The sequence below is a fragment of the Pleurodeles waltl genome, chromosome 10 (assembly GCF_031143425.1).
Source record: "Pleurodeles waltl isolate 20211129_DDA chromosome 10, aPleWal1.hap1.20221129, whole genome shotgun sequence".
Classification (NCBI taxonomy): Eukaryota; Metazoa; Chordata; class Amphibia; order Caudata; family Salamandridae; genus Pleurodeles; species Pleurodeles waltl.
Genome location: NC_090449.1, coordinates 715,749,821 through 715,770,036, shown reverse-complemented (window position 1 = coordinate 715,770,036; position 20,216 = coordinate 715,749,821). Strand labels below are relative to the sequence as shown.

At 39.7% G+C, this 20,216-nt stretch overlaps 1 protein-coding gene across 10 annotated transcripts in view; it reads right to left on the bottom strand.

The window, feature by feature from the left end:
• PARD3 (par-3 family cell polarity regulator) overlaps positions 1-20,216 on the bottom strand; it is a 1,239,520-nt gene that overhangs the window by 527,753 nt on the left and 691,551 nt on the right. For 5 of the 10 annotated variants that reach the window (XM_069211229.1, XM_069211227.1, XM_069211231.1 and 2 more), the window contains exons 13-14: positions 10,098-10,286; positions 4,138-4,305 (exon numbers count right to left, since the gene is read on the bottom strand). In XM_069211229.1, the coding sequence (XP_069067330.1) occupies positions 4,138-4,305; positions 10,098-10,286 (357 nt within the window). Of the gene's footprint in view, positions 1-4,137; positions 4,306-10,097; positions 10,290-20,216 lie in introns of all 10 variants that reach the window. The other 5 variants (XM_069211224.1, XM_069211233.1, XM_069211228.1 and 2 more) reach the window with 1 other exon arrangement.

Here is a 20,216-nt window from a genome sequence, read left to right as displayed (position 1 = left end):
AAAATTTGGAAGATGTCCATGTTTTATATTCTACACAATAGTGTAGAATTGACCAACAGCCAGATGGTAGCCTTGCAACACTCACATTTATCTGAGTAAAGCAGAAAAAGTTTTTTGATCTGGTATGATTAGAACTGTCACACTATCAAAATGTAGTCATTATGGGCAACTTCACCAAACTAATTGTTTGCAGAGGCAGTAAAATTGCAAATTGCTGATATTAGGGATACTAATGGTGGAACTACAATTGCCATTATGGCATCAGCTTCAATAAAGGATGAGTCTAACGACTGGCAAACTCTGTGCCAGTAGAGAAATGTATGGTACCATTGCACTAGGTGCAGTGAATGGGCCAAATTACTCTCCCACTTATGTTTTGGCTTATCACTGCACACCCTTATGGTTCACAGGAAACTGAAGCCAGTACGCAAGACACTGCCAAAGATTTCTGCATTCCGGGCTCATGGAATGAACTCTGGTAGAACTTTAGGGAGATCTTGGGCTAAATATGAAAAACTGGTGCACAAAAGGATGGACACAAGAGCAAGACTACATTATTTTATCAACTCGGGTCTGATATCCTACTCTACAGGCATCACAGGCCCTATCCTAGTGCAAGGCTTTGAAGAAATCAAGGAAGTTCCAGTTTAAGCTGCAAGCATAGTAGTCAGCGTGATGATGCGGCAAGGTATTCACTGGACCAGGCATAATTCTGTCTAGGCCAGGTGAATAAAGTGGTCCTCCCACTTGCTACTTCCTTGTCTCGAAACACTATAACTCTAAAGGAGTGTGGCTCCTGTAAGCACCCTTATAGTTAAAAGTCTAAAGAATCCTGACCACAAAAGAACCACAAATGTCAAATTGGTGGACTAAGATTCTGTTATTAGCAGCAATTTTAGATGGATCACCAAAGAAATAAATGCACCCAACCAGAGAAATATTTTCTATATCTCAAAAACCATACAAAAGCTGTCAAACAGCAGGATAATCAAACTACAACTGGGGAAGGACCTTAAAAGGAAATTTGAAGGAGTAAGTGGGGCCTCCTCCGGGACCAAAAGTTCTGTCTCCATGAATTGAGGGGATCAAAAGGGAAGCCCAAGAGGATAGGACTGATCAGCGGAAGGAGACATAATGCACTAGTGTAACTATCACCTGGTTCATCTGTCCACATACCTCTGATCTATATCCCACGCGTATAAAGGAAAAAATGGGGGGAGGATGTACATATATTCAGAAAATAATAAGAATAATTTAATATGGAATGTTTTCTTCTTATGTAATGTGTAATGTTTCCAAATGTGTCACTCCCTGACATTTGACACCAATCATTGTAAGTTTCACTGCATGCTAGTTTTGTTCAGCACTGAACTGGAGCTACAGTCACCTAGATGTCAAGTGGACTTTGAAGTTACTTCCATTCTTTGGGCATTGTACCACCTGTCTAACACAACCCTTAGTAAACTAGGGCTTGATAATGTCGCACACAGGCTCCTGTCCACTGGAGGTCAATAAAATAGCACCACTGATTTAAGAAACAAATCTCTGTTATACTAAATAACAAAAGCATGGAACTGAACTAGTCCTTTAAAAACAATGTAGGTTCCTTCATTCCCACTTATTAACTGAGTACCAAACTTTCACATGCCTGTCAGTGAAAGTTACCAAGGACTCCAGAGGTGTGTTCACTGATGCTCCACTATACAAATGAAACAAAACTAATCTGGTTTGTACAGGAAAAAAGCAACAAATTGACGACAACTTTTCAGCCACAATTTAACCAAAAATATGTGTTATGCTGATTATAAATGTGGCGAGTATGAATTGCCACCCAGCTTTATAATTAAACTCTCCAATTATTTTGGTTTCACGGATGTACACCTTTGCTTCTAATTGGCAATGAAGGGAAAGTGTACAGGGATTCTTTTTTGGCTAGGAGTGCCTGATAATAGACTTTTAAATGCCTACATCAATATTTTCGAGACCATAATGTGCTTGAGCAACTTATGAATCACACTTTCATTGCAAATCAATGAAACTCTTTCTGCAGGCTTATTTACAGCAAGTGAAAGCATACTCCAACCGTTCACCCTTCGGCTTCAAAGCAATCTTTACTACAACTTACCCTTCCACACACTTTCAGCTGCTTGTAGCTGACCTGGTGGAGAAAAGGAAAGATCCCAGGAGCACCTCGGACTAGACACAGAAGGAGTGCTGACTGATTAGGCTAGCGTTAGAGCTTAAAATTTAGTTGTGTCACATAATGTCATCAGGACGTGACAGTTTAAGTTTATGAAAGTAAAAGAGTGCACAACTAACATAGAAAGCTGCACTGAAGCACAATTTAAATGTGCAATTGCTTGTTTTTCAGAGTTTGACTTAGGTGCCTTTTGAATTAAATCACAAGTTAGAAGGATAACATTTATGTTAAAATGTAATTCAGATTCTAGACTATGCCCATATAGAAACTATATTGAATTTCTTGTGGTTAATGACAGATTAATGAGTTTAAATATACGTGCAAGTGAAATAAATGCACTTCTCTCTTGTACTTAATGAAATGCAGTAACATAGCTTACTATTTTGAAATTAATTGTTCATATTGATGAAATATTAATGCTGAATTTATAAGTTTCCATATAATATGTATTTTACTAAAACATATTAAATTTATTATTGTGACTTTGTGTTAGCAGAAGTGAATCCTTCAGAGCTTGCATTTCGCAGTCACGTAAAAGTGTAGAATTAATTGGACTGTTTCAATTTGAAGGCATAAGAATATTTCCCATTGGATGACGCCCATTCAATGGGCCAGGAACCTTTGACGAATCAGAATGTTTTGTGGTCTAAAATACTGATGGATATTTGAACTTTGGTCAGTCGTGAGTAGTCTGCCGAATTGTTGTGAGCAGTCCCGAGCAGACATATGCAGACCCAGATGCTTGCAGATGCCTTGATCCTGATGTCTTGCTGATGAAGATTCCCTGAATGCTGTAGCCTTGGAGATGTATCTTCCTCTCTGCCCTTTACCCTTACCTTTGAAATGACCTTTTTAGGCTTAGACATCCTTTTATTTTCCCTTTTACCAGACTCTTGTCCAAGCTTCTGATATGGTGACACTTTCTCTTTTCCTTATTTTTGCCAAACTTAGTTTGTGACCTGCAGCCCAAGATTATCTTTTTCAAATTAGTTTTGCCCTTTTTGTATTTTGTCCGCATGTGCTCCCCCCACATGTATTTCACTGATTTGGTTAGCTGTAGGGTTGGACCTGTGCCCAGCAAAAGATTATTGACTCTGCTAAATTTTGAATTGACTAATGATTGTAAATTCTGAGCAACACATTGTATCAGTGTCTCAGATATTCTTATTGATGTTATGTCTTATTCTTCTTGAATGCCCAGCTTGTTAATGTTTGTTCGCTTGAATCTATTTTGATGCCTTAGGCAACCCTTGGAGATTATGTATCTTTATAACTTGATTTTGCGCATTATCTTCATGGCTTTGAGCTTGTGTTTGTAATAAACCTTACAATTTTATGCCTGACTGGAGTTTTCCTTCTGTGGCTACATTGGTCATGGTGTCTGAATTATTTGGGGTGCTACTGAAATTATGTTGATTGTTCTACCACAGTACTTACTGGGCCAAAATGCCCATCGACCTCGGTGAGCATTTGATTGCTTGGAAGGATGAAAAATGCTATAGCACTAATAATACTCAGACAAAAGAAGCAGCATCCTAAACTGTATACACATGATTGGTTTTGCAACAATGTATATTCAACATGACAACACCACCTCCTATCGCCATGCTAGAGTGAAATATCTGGTGTAAATAAACATAAGGAACACCGATCAGTGCAGAAACGTTGTCCGAAGACCCCCTTCAAACATACAAGACTGACAAGAGAAAAACACCACACAGTGGAAATTACGGTTACTCCTAGGCAAGAATGAAGTGTTTAACAATTTTTCCGTGACCGAAGACAATAGAACAGGATTCTATAAATATTAGCACAGTTACATGTTTAACAGAGGAGCTCAATTATTTTCCTCTTCCTCTGTTGTAGAAAACCCATACGTTTTGTGCTCTTCCAGCAAGCTAGGTTCTGAAGTTTGCTTAAATAACACATGTACTTACCTCCCTCCGTTTTATTCTTCTTGCCACAATGAGCTGGATCATGCCCAGCTTGTTTCCTTCCGTTGACATAGACCTTCGCAGAGTTTCCATCGCCTCTTGGTTGGTCTTTCCTAATAGGGATTCGCTGTTTACTGCTACGAGCTGATCATTTACTCGAAGCCGTCCATCCTGGAGAGAAGAATTCAAAATTGAGCAAAAACAAGTAGGACCATATTGGTTAGAACTTAGTTTTACATGCATGCCTGAACTGGTATAACTCAGTATGAGGGACCTGCTCCCAAAGACACAGTTAGGATATTATAGCTACTTTAAACCTTTTGTCAGCACATACAGGTTCTGCAACACTGCAGTGGTACAGAGTGGAACCAGACCGATGAATCTCAACATAGTAATGCCTCTTTGAACCCAAAGAGACAACTGAATGGTGTGTGATATTACATTTTCTTGAATATAAATTTATACAGATTTGGAAAGCTTCATTCTAAAAGAGCCTTGACTGAGGCTTCTTCCAAGACTTAAATACAGGACACTTCAACTTAAATACCACTGTGTATATCTACAATATTCTACAATGAAGGGCAGCCAACAGTGACTTATTCATTCTGCAGGGAACCAAAATAAGAGATAAGAATGAAAGGTGTTCTAACTGTACGTTCTCAAGGTCCTCAACTTTCAGGTGCCATACTTCCCCTTTGCTTCTTCCACTCCTTTATACTGCCCTCCCAGTAGTTTCCTTGTGCTTACAATACCACATTGCTTCTATGATCCAGCAAGTTATGCTCTCCTTAAAACAAACTTGGGAAAAACAATTAAAGACAAAGTTAGTCACTTGCTCCAAAGCTCCATGTAGCATTCACAATCAAAATATGGAAAACGGGTCAAAACATAAGAGCGGAGAAGAAGCCTTCCTCTGATCTCATTGTTTCATCAAATCTTTGTCTCTCTGCCAAACTGCTAACCTTTCCACAGTCAACAGATGTTTCCCGTGCAGCTTATGTTATTTAATCTAATGATATGCAGCTACAGAGGAAGCTAGGGTAGTGGCTTAGAGAGCATTTTAGGTCTCAATACATTTTTACTAACCTTTTGCTACCATGTTCAAATATCCATTTAATATTGTGTGTATATCAAGCAAGATCTACGATGAACAACAGGCAATCCCCAAATAAGTCCCCCCGCCCCTCTCCCTGAAGCCGTCTATGCCCCTTCACCAGGCTACTTGGGCTCTTTGTAAAGTCGGGTTGCTCCAACACCAGAGTTTTGGCTTGCTTAAGTTCCAATATCAGCCACTTCCACACCCTATATGTCTCCATGGTGCTGGCAGACTGTAATGTAGTAATCTTCGAGCTTAGAGAGATGTAGGAGTTTCAGTACCCTGAGGCACTTTGGGGACAACAACTCCTCAAAGTCTGCTGAAGTAGTCCAAGAGACGACCCCATTATTTGGCGAAGTTTTTCTCCTCTCCCCATGCTAGTTTTGCCAGCTTCTCCATACTAAGAATCTACCATAGTCTTTCAATCCATTTTCGTCTGAATGGTAGAATTTATTGTCCCCAAAGGTTAAGAATGGTTTGTTTGTCCGCCAGCAGGAGATGGGATATCAGTTTGCCTAGTGAACTACAGAGTGGGTAAATATCTGGTATGGGACAACAGAATCACCTCTTCCCATCTGGCCAAGCGTGACCAAGCTATTTTATTTTTATTTTTGACAGTATCGAGGTCCTGAAGGGTAGGATCCTAGGGCATGACCAGAGTATATGGGTAGTGGATCCATCATCCATACACCCCCCTCCGGTACAGCGGTCTGCCTCTTCTATTCATTCAGGCTAGGTGAGCTGGGGAGTAGTGCCATGGGTACAGTATCTTAAGTGTGGCATCCCTCCCTCTCAAGTGTGATACATAGTTGTTAGCACAATTCAGGATTTCCTCCCATTGGTCGGGATCTAGAGTAACGCCTTGCTCACTTCTCCCAAGCATGCTGGAATGCGTGTTTGGCAGGGCTTTGTGTGGCATTAACCATTTTGCACATAACTGAATGGCATGCATGTCATCCGTGCAGTGCAGAAGGTACTTTTCGCAGGCTGTAAAGGCTCTCATCCCCAACTTCTGTTTATTTTTAGAGTAAGTTAGCCAGTGGCGTAATTGCAAATAGCTGTACCTGTCTGTCTCTGGAAGATGATACTCCTTCCTTTAGGAGTTCGAAGGATTTAATTGACCCTTGTAGGTATACATCTCTCCGTGTTTTGCATCCCTTCCAGCTATTTGGCATTCAAGGTCTAGTTGGTCTGGTGAGAATTTGCAGTTGCCACAGATAGGTGTGAATGGGAAGTGGAATGTGGTGAGGACCAACCTCACACCCATTTTGTCCTAGACCTCCAATGTCACCCTCGTGATGGGAGATGCATATAGTGTTTTCTTCCGATCAGGGCTAGGTTGCCAGGGGACCTCCCACAGGAGTTCTGTTGCCATTAAATGGGTAATTGTGCACCACATCTTCTCTGTTTCTTGCCTTGTCCAGTGAATGAGGCAGTGTAGGTGTGTTGAGGCATACTAATAAGCCAAGTTTCCCAGGCCCCTCAATCTAGGGCATAGCAAACCCTGTTTGCGACAAACCATCTCTGCTTTGGCGCAGATCGTCTGGAAATCAGCTACGCATTCCCCTGGTATTCAGATAGTCAGGATCTGAAAGAGTTATAGTATCTTAGGCAGCACCATCATTTTGTAGGCCACTATTTAGAGATAATTTTAAACATCTGATACCAGGAAGGTCTTCATTCCGTGGTGGCACTCACTTTGGATGCTTCTAAGCTAATCTTGCCACTGGAGAACACCCCACAGGTTATGGTGTTGCTCCATTTGTCTCCCATTCCCATGATACGGTTTAAAGTTACTCATCTGCGTGGTCCACAGGAAGTTATTGAAGTGAATTCCTATGCTAACACAGACAATGATAAGTACTGGCATATTAGGAAGCAATTAACAATCAGCGTACCTTTTAGGCATCTAGCAATCAGTGAAATTACCTAAAATGGTAAATAAAATTAAATAACTTTAGGGTATCCTTATAATACAACGCTTGACACTTTACTTCAAGGGTGTTGATACAAGCTACCCCAGGTGGTTTGGTATTCATTGTCATAGAGAGCAAGACTGTGTCAGGAGTAAAAGGTAAACACCTAAGGTTTAGGACGGATACAGCTTTGCTTTAGGTCAAATGTCAATTCACTAGTCTCTGTTGTCCTTTTTCAATCACCGAGTCAAGTAACGCCTTCCATCTGAAGGAGGGTTTCTGGATAGGCTTAAAACACTTGTGCTAAAAAGGATGGACATCTCTAACAATATGTACAAAAACCTTACCAGGTGGTCTGATATGGAAACAGCAGATATGATGGAAAGCTACAACCTGGCAACTCTTTGGTCTACATGAATCGCATCACATTACAAAGATTTTAATATGGCTCCACTGACTTTCTTACAGGTCAAGGTTCAAAGTCTGAAAACTTGTGTTCAAGTGCCTCACAGTCTAGCTACGTGTTATATCAGGAATCTTTTGATCATCTATCAGCCCAATCATACATTCTTACGTAATTCATTGCCTCCAACTCTGACAGGTGCACAAATGCTGCAAGTGGATATAACTAGTAGCATAAAATATCACAGCACATGGGCTTGGTCCCTTTTTTCATGAGTTTTAGAAGACGTTTAAATACTTCATCCAACCCTTCCAAATTGAGGCTGCTTTGACAGGCAGTGACAGACTCAGGTGGATCTGCCCAAAAGAGCTTCAGTAGTATTTCAAGCCAGCAAAAAGAAAGGAAGGGCCCTCCTGCCGCCTGAAGAGTAATGTAGCTTACTTAGTCTGTAGTTTTCAGAGGTAACAACTGTCTTTAAAAACAAAATTCAAAGATTATAGCCACAAATAGAATTTTTAGTAGACCTACTATGGGTTTCTGCCTGAGAAGACCCGAAAAGTTTTGGGAAGGACGTCTCACCCCAAAAAATCTGAAATCCTAATGAGGCAAGCATACCATGCAATAAAAAAAATCTCAACTTTCATATTAGTTATTTTACCTTAGTTAGGTATCCTCTCAGTTATATGCTGGAAGATACTTCATTGCCAAATGTCAGGTCAGGAATTTGAGGGTTTAGTGAAAAACGACTTGAGCAAATCTGGACTCATCCTTGACAATTAATAAACAATAATTCTGTCATCTTTCATAAGTTTAGACAACATCCCTCAGAGAAAAATTATATATTGGGGTAATACTGCACCACTATTTGAATTGCAGAGTGATAGGTTACTTTTCTAGGATAATCTTTTTAAGGACGTCCTAACAGTCTTTGAGGCACATTCTCACATCAAAGGTAAAGTTGACCATAAATGTAATTCCTGTCAAGTGTAAGTCCATCAACATTTGCATGTATCTTTGCCAAGAGTGTTGGGTTCTCCACATCTGTAAACATCACTCAATAGGTTGAATTAGTGCTCAACGGAATGGCACATGACTTTGCCAGGAATCTGCACAGAAACCTTGCCTGGCACAACTTCCCATACAGATTCCTGGGAATGCGTGTGGCGCCCAGGTATTAGTAAAGCTACACTTGCATGTAGGTGTAATAAACTAAAAACTATATATTTAATCATTTCTTTGTGAACCAAACCCTTAGTTTTTAACTCAAGGGGCTATGCATGATGAAGATAGCACTTTCTAGCCAACGTGCAGCAGAAAACACCAATGATCTTTGTGAGAAGTGTGGAAACAAACACCATCTCATCAACAGTGGTTCCTGAATTCTGAAACAGAGGCTAAACTTTTTTTCTTTCAGATATTTTTCACCAAGTATATGACAACGAATGGTACTACTCTGGGACGCTACCTGGCCAGAAGGGATGAAAGATTTGTATTGAGCTCCAGCCCTGTCATTTGTGAAGCATCAGCAACATGTCACAAAACACTGCTGGATAGCAGGGCAAAGATGATCTTCCTCTGAATAGTCTTCATATTCTTACCAGCAAAAGATGATACAGACAAGGGAAGGAAAGTGTGTTTAGACAATGCACTGGTCACATCAGATTTAGCTTATGGAACAACAGGCTGGGGACTGGTTGAAAGACCAATGGGGAGTAGAGGTCCGTGGGATCTCGTTTTGGCATTTAGACATACCTCCATTACGCCATGGAGCAAGCTGGAAATGTTTAATGAGACAGACAGACTTCTTGTCAGACAGAGTAGGCCCATTTAAAAGAGGAGTATGCTCAAATTATTGACCTGCGAGGAACCAAAAGCAGTGGACAGACTGATAACTCACAATAGACTGGTGAAGGTGGTCTACAGAACAGGAGTCAGAAACGGAGTATGTGAGGACTAAGCACATACTTTCACAAGGACGTCTATTATCAGCTCAAAACACTAGTGGATCACACAGAGTACCCGTGGGGTTCCAGTTCCACTTGAAATGCAGCTAGCCAAGTGAGCCTAAAGGTACTGGATACTTTTTTGACATCAGCCAATTTAACAAACTATCCATGTTATTAATAGATCCACTTAATTCAAGTTAAGAAATAAAAAAAAAAAGAATAACTAGTCACTTTCAGTACAAAGTCCTTCACAATCTACACATCACAGTTCAGCATAACTGCAATACTTTACGAATAGAAAATATGATTAACTTATAAAAATAAACATTCTTGGTGCTAATTTTTTTTCTTTTAATTTGGTGGATTTATTACATTTCTGAATGTGCACTTAAAATGAAATGATCTATATTCCATTAAGCAGCAGAAGGAGTATAACAAAAGCCTATAATAATTAAATCTAAATTCATTGTTTGCATACACACCATTAAACATTTCTACTATGCTACATCAATTTTCTTCAACGTTTGGCTGCTCAGGCTATGTAAATGTACATAATCTATTTATTTGACCAAGAAATGTATTCCGTCAAACTGTCCACTTGCCTTTGAAGCTGCTCCTCCGTTAATAATGGACTTGACGAAGATTCCTAAATCAGCATGGTTTTCTTTTGATCGGTTTCCTTTCACACTAACACCAAGTCCAGCTGATCCAGAATCGTTGAGAGGAATCTCAAATGTCAGGAATTCTCTGGTTCCATCAGGAGTAAGAACAAGTTCTTCTTCTTCAGGTTTCTGCTTGCATAAAAAAGTAAATGGTGCTTATGTTCAGTTAATGTATTTCACCATGTACTAGCTATTAAAACAAACAATGACAGACCTAACAGATCTGGCTTGCATTATGAGTCCTCACTAAAACATTTTTTGTTTAAAAAAAAAAAAGCCTGCTGCAAGATAAAAAGAAAAACAATTGATTCATCTATACAATGGACCAATGATAAAGAATTTAGTGTACTTTTGAGACCTCAAATAATTCCTCATGCATTACAATGTAAGCACTCCGTATGTGGTAGAATGATACACCAAAATGACAATAGCATTATGTAGGAAAGACAGGCAATCTTGGACTGCGCCAGAGCCGACTAAGTAAATTTTAAAGAATTGGTAATAACCAGACCTAAAAACATTTTAATGTGATGTATTCTAAAAAATATTGATGAAAAAATAAACATTTCGTACATTAGCACTTCTGAACGGTTGAAGGGGTCACTTAACCTCTTATAAGGTAATGTGATATCTAGGATGACAGAACTATTCTTGCACTTACAATCATTCAAGTTCACATAGAAGTGTCTTCAAGGAAGTTATTGAAAGAATTAAAAATCAGAGCACCAAATAACCTCACTTGCTACATCACACGAGCTAAAGCGTTATCGGACATCATTTTGCAGGCATTACGACATCAGGCACACGCTTTTAATTTAACGACCCCCACCATTCAACTACAGGTAACTGCATATAAAATAAAGCACACATATTAAATGAAAAATGAATGCACGTTTTGCTAATCGGAAGGACAAATGCAATTATTAAAGATGCCTGTGTGCAGAACTGAATGCTGGTTGGAGCAATAATGGGAACAGTGGTTTGTCTACTTTTAATGCTACCAGGCCCCAGCCTGCGACAGAAAGCACTGTGAGTATGTAATTCATTAAACAAATTGTATTACACACAGCGTAAAATAGGCTGCTGCACAATGTGCACAAAGATTTACGTTTAGGAGAAAAACGAGTGCTTTCAAAGTATATATTTTGGCAGTACACAATCACACTTAGTGCAAACATCTTTTTCCAAGTGCCCAATGAAAAATATGCACCCAGTACTCGGCTAATAATACCCTCACATTACCTTTCATACTTGATAAATATTTGTCACCATGAAGCTTCAAGTGACTATCAAACCCAATACTGCCTCCTAAGCAGAGACGTTTTGAGGTGTGGGCAACTGCCGAGAGCGTCCATTTTCTTAGCCTTACCCCAGTAAAGTAATTTTTCTCTCCGTATCCCATCTATTCCTCTATCTCAACCTCTTCTCCTCAGTCTGTCGAACTCTACCTCAGTCTCTCTCTCTACTCAGTGTTATTTTTAGGAGTTTGTTGACCCAGCCAAGACGTTTCGTCTGTTTTGTATGACCCCATTTCTGATAACTTAACACACAATTCAATGCTGTTTGGTATCTTGAAGGCTTGAATAAACAGAAAATGCATAATATAACTCAATGCTGTTCTGAATGATGGGCCACAAAATATATCTTACACATTTACATTGTAGGTGGCAGGCAGCATGGCAACAAGGCTTGTCCCTTCTCTAGCGCGCTGTCCTTACTTTGGCTCCACAGTGCAGGGGATCGTTTCCTTTTCGTTTTCAGTCGAGACAGCTCAACAGTTGGCTTTAACGGTTCTGGGACAATTGTTTTTTTAGCAAAATGTAGGGGAAATGTTTTGGTTACATTAAAAGAGCATGGACACACTGTACCCATGAATTCTGCCCATGTCAATTTATGGATCTAATTGGACCTGGAAGCATCAATATGTTATTTCTATTAATACATCTAAAGTGCATGTACTCTCAAGGGTCACATGGTACAGAAAAGCATCAATAAACGTAGAAGAATAATAGTCCAGAATTTTAGGGAAAAAATATTTAGGGCCCCGAGCTCACTCGGTATAACTACACACAGTGTTCAATGTACTCAGATTATGCTGGCCACAGTCAAAGGCTATACTCAGCAAGCCTTGGGGCACATAGGGTGGGTGTGGCCAAATGTCATTTTCTGTGCCCAAAGATCACTCCAATGAGAGGTTGAAGTGGGTATTCGAAGGCCTCTTCCATTTTCAAGAACATAATTTTCTGCCGCGTTTGTGAGCCTGGAGACCAGGAGAAGGGCTTGGTGATTATTAAGCACTTCTTCCTCGTGTCCACTGGACACAAACAAAAGTTATGCTTATGTCTAGGCACACAGGAACCAGGCACAGGCTGCAACCAAAGGCTACAACCAGTGTAGAAAATCATCTAGGTATGACTTAAGGCTATGCTCTCTGAGTTCTAGTGACGGGGGGGCCGGCAGGTGCCATGTCTAGAGGAGCGCAGTGGTAGGACCTGCCCAGCGATTGCTGAGGGGAAGAATTCAGGTAAAATACAGGCACTTGGCAAATCTCTTCATGATATTTTAAGGATTTCTACTAAGATAAGACAATTGGCAAAATTAAAATCTAGTACTCTAAAAAACTTCAGACCAAGGCATGTAATGGCTATGTTTTAAAATGTTAAATCAAATTAAATCCACAACTTATGGTGATCTATGTAGTCAATCGTCTCCCGCACATGGTTGTGACCTCAAGTTATGTCACAGACGACAACATGAATGATACTGATGATACGGCCACTCAAGTGGGGCACTCTGTATGCCAATACAACTTACTATGAAGGGCAAGAGAAATGTTATTTATCTTTATCCAAATGTTGCTCTGCACAGTGTGAGTTGGAAACAGAGTACCTAATGGAAAATAAGTCAGCCTCAGTCCAGACAAAAAGGAGTATTTGAAGCCTGAAAAGTTCTAAAGAGACCACCAAAACAAGCAAGCAGACTTCAGAAGTCATTTTTAACCAGTGTAAAAAGAGGAAACAGTGTAGCACTCTGAAACGTTATATAAACTAGTGCTCTGCAAACTGTGGGGTGTGCCCTTTTGAGATCCATTTCACTATGTGAAGGCAGGTGCCAAGACTGGAGGAGCACACAAAACCCATATGAAAAAAAAATTGTTGCTTAATGGCTGATTTTTTTTTTACATAGCTTGTCAACAATCATAGATGCCTTTTTTATGAAGAAAAAAAAAAGATTCAAAGTCAGCTAAACCTCAACAACACACTCATGGTGGGAAGTTTACATTGTAAACGCGTGGGTAAAGCTATCCCTTGGCTTCTTTTTATGGGCGGGTGTGCTTGTTCTTGGGAAATGTTTCTTCTGCTTTAAAGAAACTACTCTCGAGCGGAGTCCCGGTACACGGCTTGAGGGAATGTGAGACAATCCAATTGCAGGAAGGCAACTGAAATACAATTATACTAAGTTTAATGAGTGGAAAACAGGAAAGCCTAAGAGGGCAATCAATACCCTGGGAGGCAGGTAGTGCTAAGAAAGCGTTGGTCACATGCTAGACTACACCTCCCTCCCTGAACTACTAACCGTTCAGAGGTATCAGCCAGTGGGCACTTACTACAGAGGTGGCTGTGACAGGAAATGTATGGCTCACCTTAACCACATCAATAATCAAAGTTAATGGCAAGAGCATTTATGTTTTGTTATTTTTTGTGAATGACCTTTGAACAGTGCATCTCTAGGGCAGACTCTTTAATTAATCTTGATGATAGTTGGTCTACATCTGACTTGTAGGTTCTTGACTAGCATAGTGGTCCCGAAGAATAACAAATATGATATTCTTAAAAAGGAACACAAAAGTTTACAATTTTGTCATGCAGGGCAACACACCAAAATGTCTATGTCTGATGTGCTAATTCGGCTCAACATGGCCATAAAACCTATACTGCAACCATTCGATTGAAGGAGATGAACAAATAAATCTTACTTTTCCTTAATTTGTTTTACAAATGAAACTTGACAAGCAATTCTACCACTTGTACTTTGTATATTTAGAGAGATTTGCAAAATAATGCTGGGCAGCACAAATAATAGACCTAAAATAAGACCATGCATTTAGATGCGGATAGGCTGTCTCAGAAAAAAAGGAAGCATAATTACACTAACACAAAAGCAGCAAATGCAAACCGCTAACTTTAATAGTAGAAAAGGAAAACCATCATATTAAGGAAAGGAGGGCACAATATATACACAGCTTAGAAATACATCTGTTCCCTGACTTGCCTTTGTCGACAAGTAAGAAAGGGGGGAGTTAGAACCAACGGTGTTGTTGAGAGGTGGCAGAATTAATCTGAACCTCTTTTGTGAAAAAAACAGCAATTGCCTGTTTTGGAATGTTTCTGTTCAGTAGGAATTCACGTTTTCAAAAGGGAGTCCAACGTCAGCCCTCTTGATATGCCCTCTTACTGGGCTCTACTGTGTCTGAGAAGGAAAGACTATGTAATACTTTTTAGCGTATGTAAACGTAAGAGGCTGGAGCTGGGGGATAGGATATTCTGTGACATTTTAAAAGAGTATCATAGTAAAGTTACATTACCACCTCGTTCTCCTTCCCAGTTGCTGTCACTACTTGAGGGCAGTGTGTCAGAAGATTTTGTGTGGTAAGTCTAAAATCTTCTGGAGGGCACCATTCTCATTTCTAAGACCAAGAAAAAAATCTCCAAAAGTCTGTTTTCTTTAACCAGGAAGCCCTGGCATCTAGAGCCCAGAGTGGTAAGCATTCGTTAGCTAAGTCAATATGAATTAGCCAGCAAGCCCTATTTTCTTATAATTATATATATATATAAATAATAATGTGGATATATAAATACACCTTGTGGCAGGATCCCTAATCCCTGAAAAGTGTGGGGCCCAGGTCAAATACCTCCCTCACCCACCCCCACGTGGCAGCCCTGTGAGAGGGTGAGCACTCAAGGTGGAGACAGGACATTTTGCGTTCTAAATAAAAACAATTGTTGATCATATGAATCATAATATATATATTATTTTACCTCAAGTTCTGCACCTCCTGTTACTTACAGGCATTGGCAAAACCAACATATCTGGCTTAATTTTAAGTCCTAACTAAAACATCAAAATGCCTGCTGTAGTGAAAAACAGAACGAAAAAGACTTTGTTTACTTACATTTGTAAGATAAATAAGTTGTCTGACAAGTCATTCTACATTTGAGATGAAACATAGTGAATCATTCATTACAATGCAAGCACTCCATAGGCCGTGGAATGACACACAAAACAGTCAATACCATGAGTTGAGAAATAAATATTCCTCTGGATCAAGCCAAAGCCCACTCTTTGTTTATTTTAAAGGTAATGGTAACAATACATGCGCCACCCAGCCAGAGCTAAAAAGGAGCGTATCCCCCAAACTGTTTTCTGATTTATTCCATCTTTATTTGAGAGTGGGCACCTCGGAGCGTGTCTGGTGTGAGACACTTTTATATGTATTTTTTTTTGCTGTTTTTTGCTTCATTCTCGGTAGGTAAATTTTAAAAATAGTAAGGACTACAGCAAGGAAGATGGATAAAGTTATAATGCCTCATATCCAAGCCTTGCTTGTGAAAAGATCTACAACTCAGCCCTACCATTAAACAACTGTCTTTCCGTCCGTTTATGGAGGGAATCCTTTGCAGAAAACAAAATTTTGCACAAAACCCCCCCCCAACCCCTATTCAGTGAAAAATCAGCACTTCTTACATTAAGCACATACATATTTCTAGCTTCAGGGTGGACTCACCCTAAAATAGTAAGGTCTGTGACAGAGAATAGGCGGACTGAGTAATGATAATTAGTATAAAGTGATCGGTCCTTGCAGTTACAGTGAAAACCTGGTTGATACGGTTCGATAAACACACCATAAAAGTGGTGCAGTGCGACTGTCGCCAAGAGGCAGGTTTCATGCTCTGATTCAACCTTAAAGTGCTTTGTGATTGAAAACAACAACTTACAATGGCGATAGGGGACTTCAACAAACAAGAGAGCATCTTTTTAAAGCTCCAAGTAAAGCAAAAGAAAGTCGTTGAAGGAGTCTGAACAATGAGAAGGAAGCAATGCAAAAAGGGCCTGGTACAGCCTAAAGAAGGGTGGCAGGCGATGGATGTTCCAGAAAAGGGCTACCAAGAACTGGTTCATACTTTAATTCTCTTTCAGAGTCAGATATAGCTTCCGAGCACCAGTACACAGTCTGCATTTTGCAGTCAATGCACGTGGAAAACTCAACTGTTGCACACATCAATCCACTTTAGAGCACAAAATGAACCAGAGTCTCAAAGATACAGATGGAAAGAGTTGCATAATACGAAGAAGGCTTGCCCGGAACCGTGCATTGTTTTTATTATATGGTTGCAAACTTTACTTATGAAAGGTTTCTGTGCCACCTTTGCTTTCAGCTAGTTTACATTTTTTCTGTCTCTAGCCCAGCCACTGCTCAGGTGTTTCAGAAGTATGCAAGAAATCTCATCCAAATAACACCATTTAGTGAGTTTACTATTTTAGCTCAAAATTTCGCATTTCACAGCCAATGGAATAAAGATATCCTCGCCACCTATTCAGGTATTTAACTGTCTAGTAGCCAATTAAACAGCTTCTGCTCAATAGCAAACGCATTTTAATGACAATCACTTGCTTGGGTCTTTGAAACTGACTTTTTGAAGTGTGCTTTTGAGTAAACCTTATGCTTCTGCTGCTCACGACAAAAATGCGCACGCAAAGAAGAAGCCATGGTTGCCCCTGCAGGAAGAATGCTGCTATTAACAATCTAATCACCACTTTGTGGCCTTACAAATAAGACGAGACAGAACAAACAGGAATTCAGGACAAGACAGATACACTAGCGGACCAAAACTGCCAACGCTCAAGTCCTACTGAACTATCATTTGCAGTGCAAGGTGTGTAGCTAGGGCATGAGCAGGATGTGGAAATTAATTGGTGAAATGCCCGTCTACATCTGCCCTGAATAAAAAAAATCATAATGGTATGTAAGTAACCCTATGAATTTTCACTTTGGTCGTGTAAATTCTCCATTCCATTTTACATGCTATGATCCTGCAAATATTTTGTGGCACATCAATTGAAGTATTCCTTTGCAAATGACACAGAAGTGCTGCCACCCACAAATTGAAATCTGGTGCTCTTCCGCAGGCCTAGCAAAGGTCTTGGAGATGCTTACAATAGTTTTCAAAAGGCGCCTGACAACCTTCGTCACCCAGGGCAGCCTCTTTTCCATGGTCACTTCGGCAGGGTGGTTGGTGTCCTTCTGTTAATACTCCACACGCCTCCCGAAGGAACCCTGCCTCCATTTGAGGACCTCCCGATCAACACTGAGTGTCTATGTCATGGTAGCACTGGATCTTCTTATGCAGTGTCAATTTCAAGGGTGTTGGGAAAAAGCCAAGTTGTTAAAAATATCCCAGTGACTTGAAAATAAATTAAGACAATAATCTATAGCAATATCCAGTGGCAACTCCAAGGATAAACATGTACACCATTCTCAAATGGAGTATTCAGTGTCAGCTCCTGTATTAACCCAAATCAGGACTGCGTGTTTGCACACTGGGGTTAATGCTGGAGGTGTAGCTATGAAAGCACTAGTTAAAGAACAGGAGATTAGAATACAGTGTAAAATAAGACTCACAAGATTCTTCGGTAAACTGTTGTGGCACTTCATTCTGCATTCCTTTATTTCTCGCATCTTCTTTCTGCTTAAGCTTTACTATTTTAGAATGTTTTTTTCACGATTGTATTTTTCCTCTATCAATGCCTACTTCCTGTTCCTCCTTGGAAGGTTCTTCATCCACAATATGACCTCTTCTGGAGTTATCCCATCTTTTTTAGGGTCGAGCCTGCGAGTGCATGCGATAGCGCATGCATCTCGCTTGCAATACTCTGTTATGTTCCATAAAGGGCTTGGAGCCTGCCTGTCACTTCCCATTTGTTGTTTTGCAAGGACCTCTTCCTTACAGACTCGTAATTCGCCAAGGTACACCTGGCATCATTTCCGTTTCTCTGTGTGGAGCAGGGATTAAGCACTAATTGATTCAACTTGATAAGTGCCCATCTGCTGCTCCCAACTTGACTGAGTTACTATTTATTCTTTTTAACTTCTAGTGCCTCGCAAGCAGAAGGCTTGTGACTGGCAAAAACGTGCCCAGCAGGTGAAACAAAGCATTTTCACTCTTACTAAGGCCGGATGTTTTCTCTAGAGCTAAACCTGATCAAATGAAGGGAAAATCCAGATTTAGACTGAATTTGCCACAAAGGGAGTCCTTGTGTCCCCATCATGGTCCCTTATCTATCGCGCCCATACGCCCTACCCCCTTTAATGCATACCATGCAGGAATGTATGAAGACTGTCGTTCAGCTAACAGAGACTGCTGAAGGAGCAATGGCCTGTTATAGGATGTTGCTTCACCTCAGCCACTACTTTTGTTGCCTGACATCATCTCCGATGAAGGGTACAGAAATAAAGGAAAATATTATTTCACTCACACAACACCATTTACTCAAGTCTCACATCCAACAGAACAATTTATAACAATATCTGATGTTCAAGCATTTTTAGCAACCCCTGGGAGTGTATCAAGATGAAAACATTGTCTTCCAATTATTCTGCTTGAGTTTCATCAAGTACCGAAAACATCAGATGTACATGGTGACAAAGTCTATTCCTAGGTGTATATGTAGGTGTGGAACACACTAGGCTACATTACTTCATGCATAGGCACACTGCCGTACCTTTGGGATTCTGGTTTCCTTTTACTTTCAGAAACTCATTATTTATATTACATCATCAAATTAATTGCCCTTAGAGTGTGGGATCACTTTAATCTTCATAAGTAGATGACTAATCATACCATGAGAGCCATCATGTTCCAGTAGTTTTTCATTCTTCAAACCACTGTAACTGAGAACTTTAGTCTTTCTAGCTGAACCAGGACAGCAGCTACACGGCTGTGTGGAGTTGTTAAATGAAGCTTAAGACTGCAACCTGGTGTTCCCGATAACATAGTCTTGCTTGAGAACCTTATTTAAAACAGGCATGCTTTTAAATAGTTCAAGTATTTTTTTCAACTTATAATGATCTAAGACAAATTCAAAACATGTGTGAACATCAAAGAAGAAAATTGCAGTCAAACATTGCTATCAGTGATGAAAGTAGGAGCAAAGAATAATTTCACACGGTCAAAAACACATTTAGATACACAATGATGTCCTATTGCTTTTAGTAGACTATGTTAACAGATAAATATCGAGAGTAGCATGGCAGATATTACGAGTACTTTACAGGATAACCAATCCCAAATCAAAATGGTCATAACATATTACTATATCATTTTAAAAAACAATGTGCAGTATACATAGACATTGGTAATGATAAGATCTTCAATCTCCATGAAAGATGAGGAATGGCTATTTCTGTATATCTATTTTGCCAATTTGCAGAGCTCATTACTTCACACATGGTGATGCTGCACAAATGATTGCTCAAGTGAAATGATTCAGCATAATCCTCAAACAACAACTCCTCCTTCAAGATTCCTTTTTTCCATACACCATGACGAAAACGATTAGCACTACCCGACACTGCTTTTCCTGTAATGCGCATTATTGAAATAAAGGTCACCCGCAATGACTTCAGCAAAAAGAAGGCGCTCAAGTATGTAATTTCTAATAAAAATTCACTGAGTGATAAAATATTTCGGCATTTTTTTCTGCTTGAAATTCAGCATCAATCACTTCCAGCATAAGTTAAGGCAAATGATACATTTTGAAGCTATTTCCACAAGTAACCCTTAGAATAAAATAAATTATGATTCTCAAACACAACTTCATGTAGCATAAGTCAGCACCAGGCAAAAATAGAGAAGGCTTCCTGGTCAGTTTTCATCACCTCTGTAGCATTTAGTCCCTGAACAGAATCGTGTGATATATATTATATATATATATTATTTTGCAGAATCATTTTTTTCTCTTGATCACAACCTTTTCTTTGATCCATAACTATTTAATCAA